This window comes from Pichia membranifaciens, assembly GCF_001661235.1.
Source record: "Pichia membranifaciens NRRL Y-2026 unplaced genomic scaffold PICMEscaffold_2, whole genome shotgun sequence".
NCBI lineage: Eukaryota > Fungi > Ascomycota > Pichiomycetes > Pichiales > Pichiaceae > Pichia > Pichia membranifaciens.
The window spans coordinates 1,227,928-1,243,213 of NW_017566983.1; the positions used below are offsets into that span (position 1 = coordinate 1,227,928).

Consider the following 15,286-nt stretch of genomic DNA (forward strand, 5'->3'; position numbering starts at 1 on the left):
TTCAAATCATCAGAGGTTATATATAGGTTCAAAGTTGTGGATAACCTAATAGTAGCTGAGTCATCAGCTCAAGAAAAGATCCAGCCTCTATATTTATGTATGGCCTCAGACTATATATCATTGTGAACGGTAATCCAATTACCATGGCTATCCGTGGTAGTATTCCCGGTCATGCCTCAGCGCTGTTTAAGCTTTAGCGCTAACCTATCAGTAAGCTTTTTACAAAAATCAACAACATTTTTTATAATTCTGGTTACGTAACACAACGTCACAACTCAAGGAAAACTTTCATGAAAGCCGATGAAAACATGTGAACCACTGTTCTCTGACTTGCATTAGGCTTAGTTAAATTTAATTTGTTTTGCAATAAGTATACATTACTATAAACATTGCATTTCATCACATAATGGACGTTTACAACCAGTTTGTATATCCATCAACTTCGCTTTTTAGCATTCATTGCAATTTTATATCCAAGGACCAGAATAACTTGGTTGTATCCAAAGGAACTCTGTTACAAATATTCAATGTATTGTGTATCGAAAAGGAAGATGCCAATGTCAATGAAGAAAATGTAAGTTTACCTGAAGAGGTTTTCAAACCGGCATATAAGTTAGAACTCGTGTCTGAGTATGCGTTAAACGGGAAAATTCTAGATATCCATAAATTCAGATCCAACGAAAACGAAGATGTTGATTATCTACTTGTGTCAACAGAAACAGCAAAAATTTCAGTTGTAAAATGGAACCCATCTGATTTTTTGGTGAGTGTGGTGAGTTTGCATTACTATGAGACTGTCCTTGATTCATTACTTATGGAAAAGCTAAGTACTTCTGATGTACTACATCGAACAGACCCAAACTATGGCTGTTCTGCCATGTTTGTTGATGACCTATTCGTATTCCTCCCATTTAAAAAAGCTGACATTGGAGATTTCGATTTGAATGATGATTACAAACCTACTATAGATCAAAAAGAGAATTCAAAAATTTCAGAGCTAGATTCTGCATTAGGAAGTGATTTATTTGAAGAGAGCTTTCTGGTAAACGCCAAAACCTTGCATACCGATTTGAAGAATATTGTCGACATTCAGTTTTTACATTCTTACCCAAATCCAACTTTGGCAATCTTATATGCTCCAGAAACACTATCATGGGCGGGATATTTACCTCAGGCAAAAGACAACATGAAGGTTCTTGTTTTGTCTTTGGATCTAGAGACAAAATCTGCTGATGTCATTATTGAGATAGCAGACCTACCATATGACATAGACCGTATTCACCCTTTAGAACGCCCTATAAATGGTTTTCTTCTCATTGGGTCAAACGAAATTATTCACATTAACTCCTTGGGTGCAACTAAAGGAATTTACACCAACGAATTCTATGCAGAAACAAGCTCTCTTACCTTGAAAAATCAATCAAGTTTGGATCTTCTTCTTGAGCTTTCTGAGGTCTGCCAGATAGGCGATAGTGAAGTGTTACTAGTAAGCAAAAGTGGGAAATTTTACACGCTTATCTTCGACGAAATTGGAGGTATTTCCAATTTAAATAGAATCTCCGTGAACAGCGAGTCAACGTACTCCAGTTTCAAGGTAAGATCTGTTTTGGATATCACATATATTTCAAATAAAAATCTGATATTTATTTGTGCCCAAGGAAGTGATGGTCTACTACTCAATTGGTACCATGAGCCCACTGCAAAAGAGACAACTTCCAAATCGGAAATAGGAGCAGACATATTTGATGCAGATGACGATTTCTGGCTATATGAAGATGAATTGAATCAAAACAATGAAGGACTAACTTCTTCATTAACGAGTTGCACCCTTGTGGTGTCTGATAGTATCATCAATGTTGGCCCTGTATCAGACTTTACGTTAGGGTACACCTCAGTGGAGTCTAAAATTTTGGGACTTCCAAATCCAAGTTACAAAGAAACTGCCATTTTTGCTTCTTCTGGGTTAGATGAATGTGGCGCAGTCTCAATTATAACACCATCTGTTAAACCTCTCATCAAATCATCTTTGAAGTTTTCTAACGCTAGCAAAATCTGGACAGTCTCGAACCACAAAGGTGACACAAAGTTTTTAATAACAACGGACCAAAAAACAGCAAAAACACAAATTTTTGAGGTAGAAAAGAACTACAAAGATTTAGTGAGTAAAAACTTCAAGAACAATTCTTATACGATACAGTTCGGCTCAATAGTTACAGAAAAAAGGGTGAGACCAGTTCAGGTATTGGCACACAAAGTCATGATTTATAGTATGGGCTTTGGAAGAGTCACTTCTATGTCGTTTGAAAAGGAAATAAATCATTCTGTTATTCACGAAAATTACATTGTTGTCATTATGACAACCGGTGAGATTGAAATTCTAGAATATGACGATGCAACCAAAAAACTTTCCAAGATGGACCTTCCAGCTTTACTCAACTTTTTGATTTTCACAAATGCTTGGATTTCACGTTCATCCTTACTAAATCATGCTACTCCTGTAAAGAAAAGAGCAGCGTCAGGTGAGCCAGCTGAGGTTAAAATAAATCTAGAAGAAGAAGTATTGTTTTGGCTGGTCACCGCTGATAATAGATTACTTGTATTCAGAAAAGAGCACTTGGAGAAAGTTTTTGAGTTCAAAAACATACATAAAATGTCTGAATACTTACAGCTATCACCTATGGACCCTAATTATGAGGCAGATGTTGATCCGATCCTCAAACAATGCATTTTCACCAAAATAGGGGATGAATTTAACATCAAAAACTATCTTGTTATACTTACCTTTGGTGGTGAGATAATAATGTACGAACTGTTCTTTGACCCTGTTCAACAATATTATAGATTCATTAAGGCTAACGATTTATTTCAGCTTCCTATTACTGGAGCACCAGCAAACTCCTATTCTTACGCCACTAAAATTGAGAGAAACTTGTTCAAGATTGACGATTTAGATGGTTCAAATGTTGTCATGGTCACAGGAGCTACGCCTTTCATTATCTGCAAGCAATGCAATTCATTCCCAAGAATGTTTAAGTTCACTGCCAAACCCTTACTTTACTTTGCACCTTTTTCGAATGAAAAGTGCAAAAGCGGTTTGATAACAATTGATGATAAAAAGTCTTGCCGCATGGTTCAGTTAGATCTTGAATTTGATTATTCTAACAAACTACCAATCCGTAAATGTGAAGTGGGAGAGACAGTGAATAAAATAGTGTATCATGAACTTTCCAATACATTCTTAATTTCAACTTTAAAGAGAGAAATTTTTCGCCCTAAGCCAAAGGAATCAGAAGGAGAGGATGCTTCTGAACCAGAGATCAAAAACGATTACCGGATAGCAGCTCAGAATTACAGGGGAAGCATTAAAGTGTTATCACCTGAAAAGTGGTCAATTGTTGACACGCTCGAATTGGAAGAAAACGAATCTTGCACAACTTTAAACGTACTAAACTTGAAAGTAAATGGAACTGATGGGAATAGAGTTGTGATATTTGTTGGAACAGGAATTTTTCAGAGTGAAGATGTCTCAACTGATGGAACTTGGAAACTATGTGATTTGATCAATGTTGTTCCTGAGCCTGGCAAACCTGAAGCAAAACATAGACTCAAAGTTTTATGCAGTGAGACAGCCAAAGGTCCTGTATTGGATGCATGTGCAGTGGATGGAAGATTTGCTGTGATCCAAGGGCAACGAATGCTTGTCCGCATGCTCAAGGGGGAGGGGAATGCAGCTCCAGTTGCTTTCACTGACACTTCCTTGTACTCAGGAAAAGTTAAATCATTCGAAAATTTGATGCTTGTTGGAGATTGTTATCACAGTGTTACCTTGTATGGCTTCGATGCTGAGCCTTACCGTATGCTCACTTTAGGAAAAGATGAAAACCATATGAGTTTGAGCGAATCTGAATTTATTGTTCACAATCAAAATCTTTACATTTTGGCTTCGGATGACAATTCGATCTTACACATTTTCCAATATGATCCGTACGATCCAAACTCATTGAAGGGTCTCAAACTGCTCAAAAGGTCTTCATTTCGCTCTAACGCTCACACTACCAAAATGATGAATTGTAGTAGGAGGAGGTCGCTGTTTTCTATGGTTTCCACCCTCCCAATCAGAAAGGATGTCGATTTGGGTTACGAGGTTATTGCAAGTAATATTGATGGTTCTTTTTACAAAGTCTCACCCATTAATGAATACCAGTACCGAAGACTTTATTCTTTGCAAAACTACATTGCTGAGAAGGAACACCACTGGCTCGGTTTGAATCCTAAAATGAATGCCGTTGGAAATTTGCAGGATGAACTGACTGTAATTAAGAGGCCATTCATCGAATACAGACTTCTTACCAAGTTTAGTAGCATGAATGAAGACAAAAAGAGAATGTTTGCCATGAGGCTTGGCAAGGATGCATTGGTTGATATATATAGAGATATGATTTCCCTCCAATGAAGTGGAGATGGAAAAGTTTTGTAATATTAGCTCTAAAAGTATTATGTGGGGTACTACACCCCTCTATCGAACAATTTCAGACCGCTTCGAAAAACGCGGCCCTCCAGCTGATAGATAAAGAATGAAATTGGAAAATCATTCTACTTTTTCCCTTTATGTGTATGAATCAAACTGAGTAAGATAACTCAAGACTCTCGCCCAATGGTGATAGATGATACATCAACAGAAAATGATTGGGAATACGTTGGATCAGGATCAGCAAACGCTGTATTTGCATACAAAGGCAGCTGCGTAAAGTTCAGAGGGAAGGTTGTCAGATTTCGGTTAGTCGGTACCGAAGTTTCCACAGAGGAAATCTTCTTTTACCTGCAGTCGAGTGCTTTTAACAGTATCAGAAAATACATGGTGAGTGCATCACTTCTCACAATAAAGCAACAAACTATTTGTGAATTCCAAACCTTGGCAAAGTGTAAAGGATTATCTATAAAACTATACCCGAACGAGACCTATTGCTTAATTATGAAGAATATTCTTTCGCACAGCCTGTCAGAGTACGAACGCATACAGCTCAGTAAATATCACATCTTCCTCGTGCACAAGGCAGAGAAAGAGATAGTTTTTGAATTTAAGCCTAAATGGCTATATCAACTGCCGGCTAGTCATAAAAATTGTCGCAATTGTTTGATTGCGAAGTCAAAAGGCCAAGAATTTGTTTCTTGCCATTTAAAACTTTTGAAAGGCGAAAAAGGCATATCTGAATGGTGCAAAGAGTTACAGGAAGAACTGGGAAGGAGGACTCAGACCAACATCGATATATTTCAGAGCCTAAAAAATTGTGTGATTGCAAATTATGCCTTAATACTGAGCTTGTATGAGTTGCAAAATAGCATTGAAATTCATGACCGACTTATGCAACTGACTTCAGAGTATGATGTAAATGAGGATTTACAGCTAAACATGACTTTGCGAGACGTCTCTATTTTCATGAATCTCAGTAAGGGTGAAGTGTTCGTGTTAGATCTTGACAAAAAATCAGCCAAGAAGTGGAAAAAATGGAAAAATCAAGAGCAGAAACTTCAAGGTCTCCACGAAAAAGACCTATCTTTGAATTGTCGATTCAAAGCACGTTCTTGATTTGTCGTTGCAAATCCATAGCTGTGTATGATCATCACACATTTTATAATTGATTGTCATTGGAGCATTAATGAAACATGGGGATGTGATTTTGTATTTGAATGATGAGATCATTGTGCCTGGGTTATTATCAGACCAAAACTGCAGGACCAATGCGACTAGCAAAGGGGCCTCTAAAACAACATCCGTGTAATTTTCAATATTCTGGGCGTACTGAGGGTTATAATGGATTTGGTGGGAGTTAAAAGTCAATGCACTCATTCGGAAACTTGTTATGATTGAAGGATGTAAAACTATGCTTTTGTCAGGCACGATCGAGGAAGTTTTACTCTCTTTTTCTGTAGTTTCAAATTTTTTATCAAGGTAGCACAACCTTCTGAATTCAATCAAGGAATTTCCGTGGGTATTATCGAAACACCGTTTGTAATCAGCAAATATAACGTTATTTTTCGGCAGAAATTTTACTCTCTCAACTGTCTCTGTAAAATGTATTGTATCTCCAAATCTCAACGAGTTAGACTTGTCATAGTTAAAGCTCCCACTTACCCACATTCTCCTTTTGAAAAATTCTTTACTGTTTGTAGTAGGTGCGTGGTAGTTGTCGTATCCATCCGGGCTTAGTTCTTGTTCGCTTGACAAGGGATTACAGTACGCCAAAGAGTAGCCAATCGGGAGATTATCACCGATTTTGAACTGTTTGTTGAGGTCAAAATTTTCACGATAAACATCATTATCACTATTAAGAGATTCCATGAATGGAAAGTTTGACTTATTGAGCAAAGATTCAAGCGTTACATACAATTGCTTGGCAGGATAAGTGGATATCACATCGTCAAAAAGGTGCCAAGAGCTTTTGAGTAGCCGAGATCTGATTCTAGAAACTTCTTCTTCTGTGGGGATTGAGGTCGCCTTAACAAACTTTGAAAAGCGCCTGACTCTATTCATATCAATATGCATAGCCTTCGAGTTGCTGAGAGTTTTGATAGACTTCATTTTTGATTCACAGAGAAAGTAGAGAAGATTTCTTGAAATTTAAAGCTGCGCATTCGGACTGCGCATATCAAATTCATGTCAAGCACTTTGGTATATAGCATGCTGGAAGTTTTAGGAAGAGTAATTAATAAGAAGGATGAACGGAGAAAACAGTAAAACAACAGGTTATTAGTATCTATACAAATAAATAGGTAAATAAATAATTAGGAGCATCGGCAATGATGAGATAAAGCCCTTAATTAGGACAAAAGTTTTTTGAGCTCACTGTCAGTTAATATTTGATCATTGACGTTAACTGCATTCGACAGGAAGACTGTCCTTGGTCCCTTCACGTCAATAAAGTAACCCGATCTTTTGGAGCTTATTAGCTTTGCTCTAACGTAGTTGAAAAATGTTTTTAGAGCTCTCGACATAGAACTTAGAGTTTGGGTGATTTGATGAACAGTTGGCTCGTTCCAAAACTTCTCCGGCACGGAAAAATAGCGTCTCATCCAGTTGAGCCTCAGAAAAAGCGGTGCCTTTTTCACGCTGACATCTACAACGCTCTTGACACCGTTGTTCAATTCGGCTATGGAATCCGAAAGCTTATCGTTAGTTGTGCTGTATCCAACGAGAGACTTGGAGTTGACCTGTAAGGATTCATTTTCTGAAAGATTTATCTGTATTATTTGTCCCGGGGTTGCAACAACAAAGGTTCCTTCCCCGTTCATCTGGATCAAATTGGCATCTGCATCCGATGAGGCTGGCTTGATCGAAGGCCCCGACCATGCGAATAGCGATGATCTTTTGATGATCCAGTTGAATTTCAGGGTGTTGAGCACGGCAAAATTTGCATTTTGCGCATTTAGAGACATCAACAGAGACATCGGTTCGGACTGGTTGAAGCACCTTTGGAAAATGAGGTTGTTCTCGTTGGACCTGGCAAGCTCTGTATACATCGAATTAATGTGACCATTGATTGCAATTATTTTTTGCTGGTAGTTGGAGTAGCGTATATTCAGAATTGACGACCTTGGCAGCTTGATGTTCAAAAGGTTTGAAGAAGCTCCCAGGACTTGGAAGCTTATTGGCTCCACGAAAGCCCCGTTACCTGTAGCATTTGGCAATGAAGTCAATGGCTGTTGTAATTCCGTGGCTGGCGTGGGTCTAGTCGATTTGAAAAGAGACTTTATCGACTGGAATGATATACTCCTCGATTGCTGGTGAATCATTACCGAGCCAATGTGTTTTACCGATATACCATCAAACTGCTTCGATTCTCATACTCTGGGTGCATGTTCGGTCATATTCGCAAAAGGCCCCGTCTAACTTACTATAGGTCTGCGCACAGCTCGACGCGAAGCTCCCCATTGTGAACACACAGAGATGAGGAATCGAGTTATTTGGGCAGTCTTTTCCGGGGAAACCGGATACAAGAGTAAGAGGTAGCAAGATGAGTCGGGTTATAGTAGAGGTGTTTGTTGAAGTTGAAAAGAGGAAGGGGGCTTTTCTGTACTAGTTGAACATTCCCCACCAAAAAAATGACCTCTTGGCCAAAAAAATAAATGCGACTTCTGTGGATCGAACACAGGGCCTCCAGATCTTCAGTCTGGCGCTCTCCCACTGAGCTAAAGCCGCTATTTCCTGTTTGGGAAACTCTTGCTATGTCCTGGTGATTGAAGTAAGGTCTTAAGGGATCGGCTAAGCTCCAGCCTAACCAATGGTTATGCTGTAATAGGAAAGCAAGCCGATAAGCGCATTTTTTATTTTTTGCACTTGACTAGCTCAGAAGCTTGAGAGTAATGTTTTCCAGAAGCAGTTCGACTGCGGGAGATTTGATGCTTACTTCAATAATGGTTGGATATGCTGATCATTTCTCTTTTTTCCAGTCATAATTTTCTTACATTGTGTCTATATATGCTTTATTATACAGATACAGATACAGATACAGATATTTGAATTAACTTTTCCTCCTGCCCGCGTAGAACAGTAACCAGAAGTAGCCAACAAACAATAGTAAGCATGCGACTGTGTTTAAGGCAAAAACGTCCCAGTAACAGTCCTTGCCCTTCAAGCACATTTTCAGTTTGACGTCTCCTAGATACGACCACTCGCTGTTTTCGTCGTAAACTGTCCCAAAATAGTCACTTAGAACCAAAAATAAACTAATGGGACCTGTTCCCATTAATGCCCATGTCGTTGCAAAGTTTTTGGACCCAAACGAATCCGCAAGAATTGATGGCATTGTACCATATATCGACCCATATGATAGTCCTATCAAAAACGAAGTGAGGGATAGGTAGTCGAGTTTGTTGGATATTAGAAGCGACACCTGGCCCAGCGTGAGGAAAAGCAAGGAGAAAATGACCACGTAGATCTTGCTTAGTTTGAGCCGTTTATGAAGTAGATCCGACGCAGGACCCGAGAGCAACCTCCCTAAAAAGTTGGAAAACGAGATTATGCTCACCTGTAGTGCCTGGTACGTTACGGCCAAGTTTCCTGAGTGTGAACCGTTAGACAGGTACAAGGCTAGTTTGAGAATGACTGCCGACGGATTATGAGCCCTGTAGTAATTGACCTGGGCACGGACAATGAACCCTATGCTGAAAATGTACACCTGGCCAATTGAGCAATAGCATGCATTTAGGGCGTAGTGTGATAGGAACAGCCTGTTTTTGAATAGGCTCATTACATGTTCCTTGGGCGACAGCTCCTTCCTCTTCTTCCGACTTCCTCGACTCTTTGGCTTCTGTTTACTCAAAAGGGTTGCCATATTGACTGCCCCATCGCTTTTGCTATTGATCTTGCCGTTGACATCGATATCTCCACCACCGTTCGTATTGGCCGATTCGGAAGAAGTCACATTTGGTGAAAACGGTATGTTGCTGTAAGATTGCGCCTTTGTCGCCTTCAAATCATTTGAGGATTTTGGCGAGTTGGTGAAAAGGCCGGCTGGTGATGAAGACAGTGAATTTATGAGAGAATTGTTAGCAGTCTGTGGAGGCTCTGAAAAGCTGCTGCCGATCAACGGAGACTCTTCGGTCGGTGTTGCCTTCGGGTTGAAGATGGGTTGCTTTTGGGTCATGCTTCCAAAAAAACGTCCATTCCTGGGAGAATTGCTGATGGAGGAAGCGATTCTGAAGGAGCCACTTCGAAACATCGTCTGTTTTGCCTTGAAGTCTATAGGAGATCCAGAAAGATTAGGCAGCGCATTGTTGCTGTTGGACCTCAAAACCCCTGACGGGTTGATAGAGATTGGATTTTGAGAAGAGAAAGATGGATTTCGTGAAAGAGCCACCGAGGAGTTTCTCGAGGAGGGGGCCGTCGAAGAGGCGATGGAGGAGGCGTCCGAGGCGTCCGAAAACAAGGAGCTGGAAGACTCGTTTTTAAGCAGGTTCCCTACCTGCGCAAAAGAACCACGGTGCCCTTTCAATAAGTACTGGAGCCCGACTTCGAGCTCGTTCTCGTCGGAAGAATCGCTGTACTCACCATCGTTCTCATTGACGGCGTCATTGACGATGGCGTTGTCACTGTCGTCCTCTTCTGTTTCGTAGATTCCTATGAATATGCTCGACGCTGCAATGACGATTCCTGAGAAGAAGGCAATGAACTTGAGTAGGCCCTCGACGTCGTCGGCAAACCAGACAGTGGACACGAAGGCGTAGAACAAGGCGGCTAAGCCGTACGAGCTGACCGGACAGGCGTTGGCAAAGCCTCGGTGGCGGGGGAAGTTGACGGTGGCCACCTTGATCGTGGCAAAGTAGGCCAAGACAGAGCCGAACCCGATGCAGACCATGGCGAACACCAAGTGCACGAAGTTGTGCAACGCGTGCTTGTAGTTGAAGTAGAAGACAAAAAACCCGGTGAACTCAAGCAACGCCCCGAGCAAGATGCCGGCCGAGATGCCAAACTTGTCGATGATCAAGCCGGCAAAGAAGCCTCCGATGGACGACCCGATGTTCCCCGAAAAGGAGAGATAAGACGAGTCTAGGGCCGAAAAGCCGCATCTGTTGATCAATTGCGGCGAGTAGACGCCGTAGAGGTACGGGGTGCCCGACGCCAAAGCGGCGATGGATGAGCTGATCAACGCCACCTTCTTGGCGTGGCTGTGGGACGGCCGTTTTGTCTGTGCTGAGTCATGCTGCATCTCGTCATCCGGCCCGATGTCGTGCAAACCGGTCAGTGTCGACATGGGGGACGTCTGAACCAGGGAAGTGGGATGCAAACCGTGCAGATACCTTCAGCTGCGGCAACACAGCGTCCTGACTCTGAAGTTTGGGGTGCAGCCAGGCGCAGGCGCTGTCTTCATCGGGCCGTCACGTCAAACAGGCGAAGAAGCTCTTCATTTCTGGGGAGACCGGCCGGCCCCTCACGCGGTGAGGCCGGAAACGGAGCGGGGGCGGGATCTGATGTGTGGGTATTATTATCTATCTTCTATTTATCTACTGTTTCCAGACGCTTTTCACGGTGTAGACGGCACTCTCCTGGAGCTGCTCTGTCCAATCGTCCTGCATGAGCTGGCGGAAGAGGCCGACAAACTCGTCGACGCTCCACTCGACCCGGCAGCGTCGTCCGAGGCGGAGAATCAAAGTGTTGTCGTCGTGGCGTGTGGATCTCGAGTTGACGGCCCGCTGGCTGCTAGCGGCTGTGCCCGTGCCCGTGCCTGCGGCGCCCGTGGCTGTGATCAAGGTGCGGTCAAGGTAGTCGTGTCTGCCGAGCATCGCCAGGAAGTCGGTGAGCGTCTGGTCGCCGAGAATGGAGACGGTCTCCTTCTCCTTGAACTTGAGTCCGAACTTCGTTCGCAGGAGGAGCACGAGGTCGCTCTGGAGGATGTTGTTTCCGTGGAGAAGCACGAGGCAGAGGACGAGAAGCGTGATGCCGCTCTGGACGAGGCCCGACGTGGGTCTCGGGAGGTCCTCGCCGTAGATGCTGGTGGCGGCGGCGGCGGCGGCGCCGCCAGTGCTGCCAGCGTGTTTGCTGCGGTCCATCGCCCGCAGAGACTTGCCGATGGGCTGTGTGTGTTCGGCCATGAACGTGTAGTTGAGCGCCCGCAGAGAGGGCGGAAGTCTGTTCACAAGGATGAACTCGTCGGAGGGGGCACTCTTGTGCGGCTGGACGGGTCTCTGCTCGTGCTGGGTGCCGTTGGGGCCGCCGGGGCCGCTGGCACCATTGGCCGGCGCCCCGGGTGCCGCCGTCGCCGCCTTCTTCGACGGCAGCTCCACGACCTCGTAGTGGAACACGTCCGACACGAGCATCGAGAGCGCCGGCAGCACAGACTTCTTGAACTGCAGCCCTGAGCCCTTGTTGTTTTCGGCGTCCAGGATCTTGGCCACCATGGTCTTGTTCAGCACCTGGTCTCTGCTCGAGAGCCCCACCATCACGCGGGCCATCGCCACCGCCATCTTGTACGCCAGGTCATCCTTGCCCGGCACGAACGCCGGGTACGCCGCCTCTGTGCTGGACCGCTGTCTCTTGGCTGGTCCGTCTGTGTCCGTGCCCGTGCTGTTGTTGCTGGCGCTTCTCCCGTCGCCGCTGTCGGAGGCGGACGAGTCCTCCGAGTCGTCTGCGGCCCGACGTGCTCTCTTCCTGGCACACATTGCTGGCTCACAGGTGGCTCCTTGCTCCTTGCTGGCACACCCTGGCCACGGCTCATCCGCCGTCTTGTGCCCGTCTGCTTCACCGCTGAAGGCGGCTCTGTGCAAAACGCGTGAGGGAGGCTCTTGTGGCGCTCTCGCGGACGGAGTGTATAGAGGAACCGTGTTTAGAGTAGGAGGGAGAGGTGTATACAGCTATGGCGATACAGGTACATAAGTCGGGGATGCTGTGGATGGCTCAGGTGTTCCTTCTGAACTTCCAGAGGACGTAGCGGCCGTAGAAGTAGCTGGCGACGGCGCCGATAAAGGCGCCGAGGTATGCGCCGATGAGCAAGGTGATGGGCCAGTCCTGCCAGTCCCGGTCCCAGTCCAAGGGGATGGGGATGACGCCGAGCCAGCAGCCGACGAGGCCGCCCACGCTGGCGCAGTACATCTGGTTCAACTTCCAGTTCTCGAGCTGGAACGTGAGCAGGCTCCACCAGGTCTTCTTGGCGTTCTTGTCCGTGAGCTTGTACACGTTGAGCAGCGGGAAGAAGACAATGAGCGACACGTGGGACGCCAAGTAGAAGGTGAGCGCTGTGAGCGGGCCCGCCGGCGCCCCGAAGAGCAGGAACGACACGTAGATTGGCACGGAGAGCACGATCGAGAACGGGTAGCTGACGGCCGTGTAGAGGAACTCGAGGGCGGTGGGCCCGTTGCTCTTGAGCGACGGGTTCCGCTCGCACTTGGCCTTCTCCCCCACCATCACGGCGTAGATGAGACTCAACACCGAGAGGTTGGTGAACCCCCGCTGGAGACCCTCTCTCGTCTCCGCCATCAGCTGCCCGTCGCCGAGCATCGTCACGAGGAGCAGCGGCAAGTGGAACGGGATCACTGCCGCCGACGTCGAAAGCGCCTCCACGCTGAACGTCTCGGCGGCCGCCCGCTTGAGGCCCCGTCTCTTGCGGCCCGTCGTCAAGTCGAGGTCCATTGTGTCCGGGTCGAAGTTGTCCTCCGCCCCCGCCCCCGCCGCCTCCGGACTGCTGCTGCTGCTGCTGCTGCTGCTGCCGCCCCCGCCCACCACCTTCGCCGTCTTGCCGCCGTCCGTCGTCGACGTCGTCACCGTCACCATCTCCTCCTGGTCGATCTCGACGATCTTGGACGAGTTGTCGAATGACACTTTCTTCGACTTTGCCGTTCTTCTCGATGCCATGTTTGCTTTTCGTCCCCAATGCTTGTCTTCTGCCGCTCCTTCGCCACCACCACCACCGTATCCTCCACCCTGTCTACCGCCTCCCGCCCGTCGTCTCTCTTTTATACGCAGAGGCGTTGTCGGCTACGGGACCCCAGCTCTCTCCGGGGCCGTCTGCCCTCCCGCCCGGGAAGAAAATCCCGCGCATATCATGAGGGCTGGTGGTAGTAGTGGTAAAGATGGTGTTTACAGTCTGTGGATCTATGTACAGGAGGGAAGGAAGTGGCATGGGCTATGGACGGCGGCTGTCGTCCCGGTTGACGATGTTGGAGGAGTCGAGGTTTGTTCTGCGGGGGAAGAAGTACTTCTCGAGGGCAGACATCTCGTCGATGTCGAGAACGTCCTCGGGCCGCTTGCACACGAGCATCCAGGTGGTGCCGAGGTGGGCCCGCTTCTCCTCAGTGATCTCGAGGCCGGACTCGTCGACGAGGTCGCCGATGTCGAGGTTCCAGCGGCAGCCCCACTTCTCGCTGTGCTTGTGGGCCCGGCGGTCGAGGATCTTGTTGATGAAGGCGTACTCGCCGCGGCCGTGCTCGAGGAGGACGATTCGGCCGCCGGGCTTGAGCAGGGCCCGCATGTTCTTGAGGGCCTGGACGGGGTCCTCGTGCGAGCAGAGGCCAAAGGTCTCGACGATGGTGTCGTACCTGAACGTGCGGCCCGAGGGGCCCGCGGCGGAGAGCTTGACGAGCTCCTCGGCCTTGCCGACGACAAACTTGGCCCGCTCGAAGTTGGGCCACCGCTCGTGGAACTTGTCGTAGCACACGTCCATCATCTTCCGGGACGCGTCGAGGAAGGTGTAGCTGCGCACCACCGTCGGGTCCAGGTACTCGATGTTGCGCCCCGTGCCGGACGCCACCTCCAACACGTCGCCCTTGCAGTGCCTCATCAGCCACTTGCGCTTGCCGCCCATGAACGACATCATCTCCTCCGTGCCCACGTCGCTGTCGTACTCCGCCGCCAGCGCGTCGTAGAACCCGCTCAAGTCCTTCGGCGGCTCGATGCACTGCTCGAAGCTCACGTCCATCACGTCCCGGATGTCCTCCGGCGCAGGGTCGAACGGACCCGCCTTCGCCCGCTCCTCCTCCGGCTGCGCGTCGTACGCCTCCTTCAACACGTAGTACGCCTTCAACTTCTGCGTGTCCTTCGTCCGCAGCAGGTCGCCCGCCAAGTCCCGGATCCGCAGCTTCTGGTACTCGCTCAGCTCCGCCCCGGAGTCCCGCAGCTTCTTCAAGTCCTCCTCCTCCAGGTGTCTCCCGAAAAGCTTCCGGAAGTAGTAGATCCCGTAGCAGAGAAACACCACGTACAACCCGATGTAGTACTTCGTCGCCCGCTTGTTGAACCCGCTCGACCCGAGAATGGCCCCCCACTTCTTCACCGCCGACCCCGAGTTCACCGCCTCGTGGTACTTCCTCTCCTCCTCCACCTGCTTCTGCTCCTCCGCCGTCAGCTCCTTCTTCGTCTTGTGCTGGAACTTCGGCGGCCGGGGCGGGAACTTCGTCCCGCCCGCATACAGGCGGCTCTGCACGAGCCTCATGGTCGTCGTCCGAGTCGTCCGAGTCGTCCGTGGCAGACCCAGCACGTCTAGCCCGCCCCGTGCTCTTCGCAACATCAACAGCGTCCTCAGCATTGCTTCTCTGGCTGTCTATGCGTCTCTACCCATCTCCCCCAACCCTCCAGCTTGTCTCCTCTGCGTCCCCTACGTCTTCTTGCCTCCTCCCGTTGGCCATCTTTACCAGTGAGCACGCGGGCGCTGAGCATCCTCACGCTCCCTCACTTTCTCACTTCACCTCCTCCACGATCGCTGCGGGAGGGAGAGCCAACAACGCCTTTTGTGGTGATCCTGGGGTTGTTTCGTCACGGGAGGCCTGCTCCGGTGGGGCCATTGCTCCCGGCACTGCTATC

General features: G+C 47.5%; 8 protein-coding genes and 1 non-coding gene across 9 annotated transcripts; 2 read left to right on the forward strand and 7 right to left on the reverse strand.

Moving 5' to 3' along the window:
• Window positions 1-388: 388 nt before the first annotated feature.
• Window positions 389-4,508, forward strand: PICMEDRAFT_15526 (hypothetical protein). Its single transcript, XM_019160863.1, has one exon. The coding sequence runs from the start codon at window positions 407-409 to the stop codon at window positions 4,451-4,453; it is 4,047 nt and encodes a 1,348-aa protein (XP_019018704.1). The 5' UTR covers window positions 389-406; the 3' UTR covers window positions 4,454-4,508.
• A 146-nt stretch (window positions 4,509-4,654) lies between these two features.
• PICMEDRAFT_58024 (hypothetical protein) lies at window positions 4,655-5,587 on the forward strand (the record flags this gene model as incomplete). The annotated part of the gene is made up of 1 exon (XM_019163271.1): window positions 4,655-5,587. One exon carries the CDS (start codon window positions 4,655-4,657, stop codon window positions 5,585-5,587), a length of 933 nt encoding a protein of 310 aa, XP_019018705.1.
• On the reverse strand, window positions 5,552-6,580 carry PICMEDRAFT_71645 (hypothetical protein; the record flags this gene model as incomplete). The annotated part of the gene is made up of 1 exon (XM_019163972.1): window positions 5,552-6,580. The coding sequence occupies one exon, from the start codon at window positions 6,578-6,580 to the stop codon at window positions 5,552-5,554; it is 1,029 nt and encodes a 342-aa protein (XP_019018706.1).
• A 239-nt stretch (window positions 6,581-6,819) lies between these two features.
• On the reverse strand, window positions 6,820-7,791 carry PICMEDRAFT_71646 (hypothetical protein; the record flags this gene model as incomplete). The annotated part of the gene is made up of 1 exon (XM_019163973.1): window positions 6,820-7,791. The coding sequence occupies one exon, from the start codon at window positions 7,789-7,791 to the stop codon at window positions 6,820-6,822; it is 972 nt and encodes a 323-aa protein (XP_019018707.1).
• A 334-nt stretch (window positions 7,792-8,125) lies between these two features.
• On the reverse strand, window positions 8,126-8,197 carry PICMEDRAFT_t72. Its single transcript has one exon. It is a non-coding gene; the product is annotated as a tRNA-Phe (tRNA).
• Window positions 8,198-8,424: 227 nt separating this feature from the next.
• PICMEDRAFT_15529 (hypothetical protein) lies at window positions 8,425-10,960 on the reverse strand. Its single transcript, XM_019160864.1, has one exon. The coding sequence runs from the start codon at window positions 10,749-10,751 to the stop codon at window positions 8,520-8,522; it is 2,232 nt and encodes a 743-aa protein (XP_019018708.1). The 5' UTR covers window positions 10,752-10,960; the 3' UTR covers window positions 8,425-8,519.
• A 41-nt stretch (window positions 10,961-11,001) lies between these two features.
• Window positions 11,002-12,156, reverse strand: PICMEDRAFT_71648 (hypothetical protein; the record flags this gene model as incomplete). The annotated part of the gene is made up of 1 exon (XM_019163974.1): window positions 11,002-12,156. The coding sequence occupies one exon, from the start codon at window positions 12,154-12,156 to the stop codon at window positions 11,002-11,004; it is 1,155 nt and encodes a 384-aa protein (XP_019018709.1).
• Window positions 12,157-12,391: 235 nt separating this feature from the next.
• Window positions 12,392-13,123, reverse strand: PICMEDRAFT_10575 (hypothetical protein; the record flags this gene model as incomplete). Its single annotated transcript, XM_019159691.1, has 1 exon — window positions 12,392-13,123. The coding sequence occupies one exon, from the start codon at window positions 13,121-13,123 to the stop codon at window positions 12,392-12,394; it is 732 nt and encodes a 243-aa protein (XP_019018710.1).
• Window positions 13,124-13,616: 493 nt separating this feature from the next.
• PICMEDRAFT_71650 (hypothetical protein) lies at window positions 13,617-14,918 on the reverse strand (the record flags this gene model as incomplete). Its single annotated transcript, XM_019163975.1, has 1 exon — window positions 13,617-14,918. The coding sequence occupies one exon, from the start codon at window positions 14,916-14,918 to the stop codon at window positions 13,617-13,619; it is 1,302 nt and encodes a 433-aa protein (XP_019018711.1).
• Window positions 14,919-15,286: the final 368 nt, after the last annotated feature.

Bases quoted from the DNA above. Each gene is read 5' to 3' on its own strand.
- PICMEDRAFT_15526 (XM_019160863.1), top strand. From the start codon at position 407: ATGGACGTTTACAACCAGTTTGTATATCCATCAACTTCGCTTTTTAGC.
- PICMEDRAFT_15529 (XM_019160864.1), bottom strand. From the start codon at position 10,751: ATGTCGACACTGACCGGTTTGCACGACATCGGGCCGGATGACGAGATG.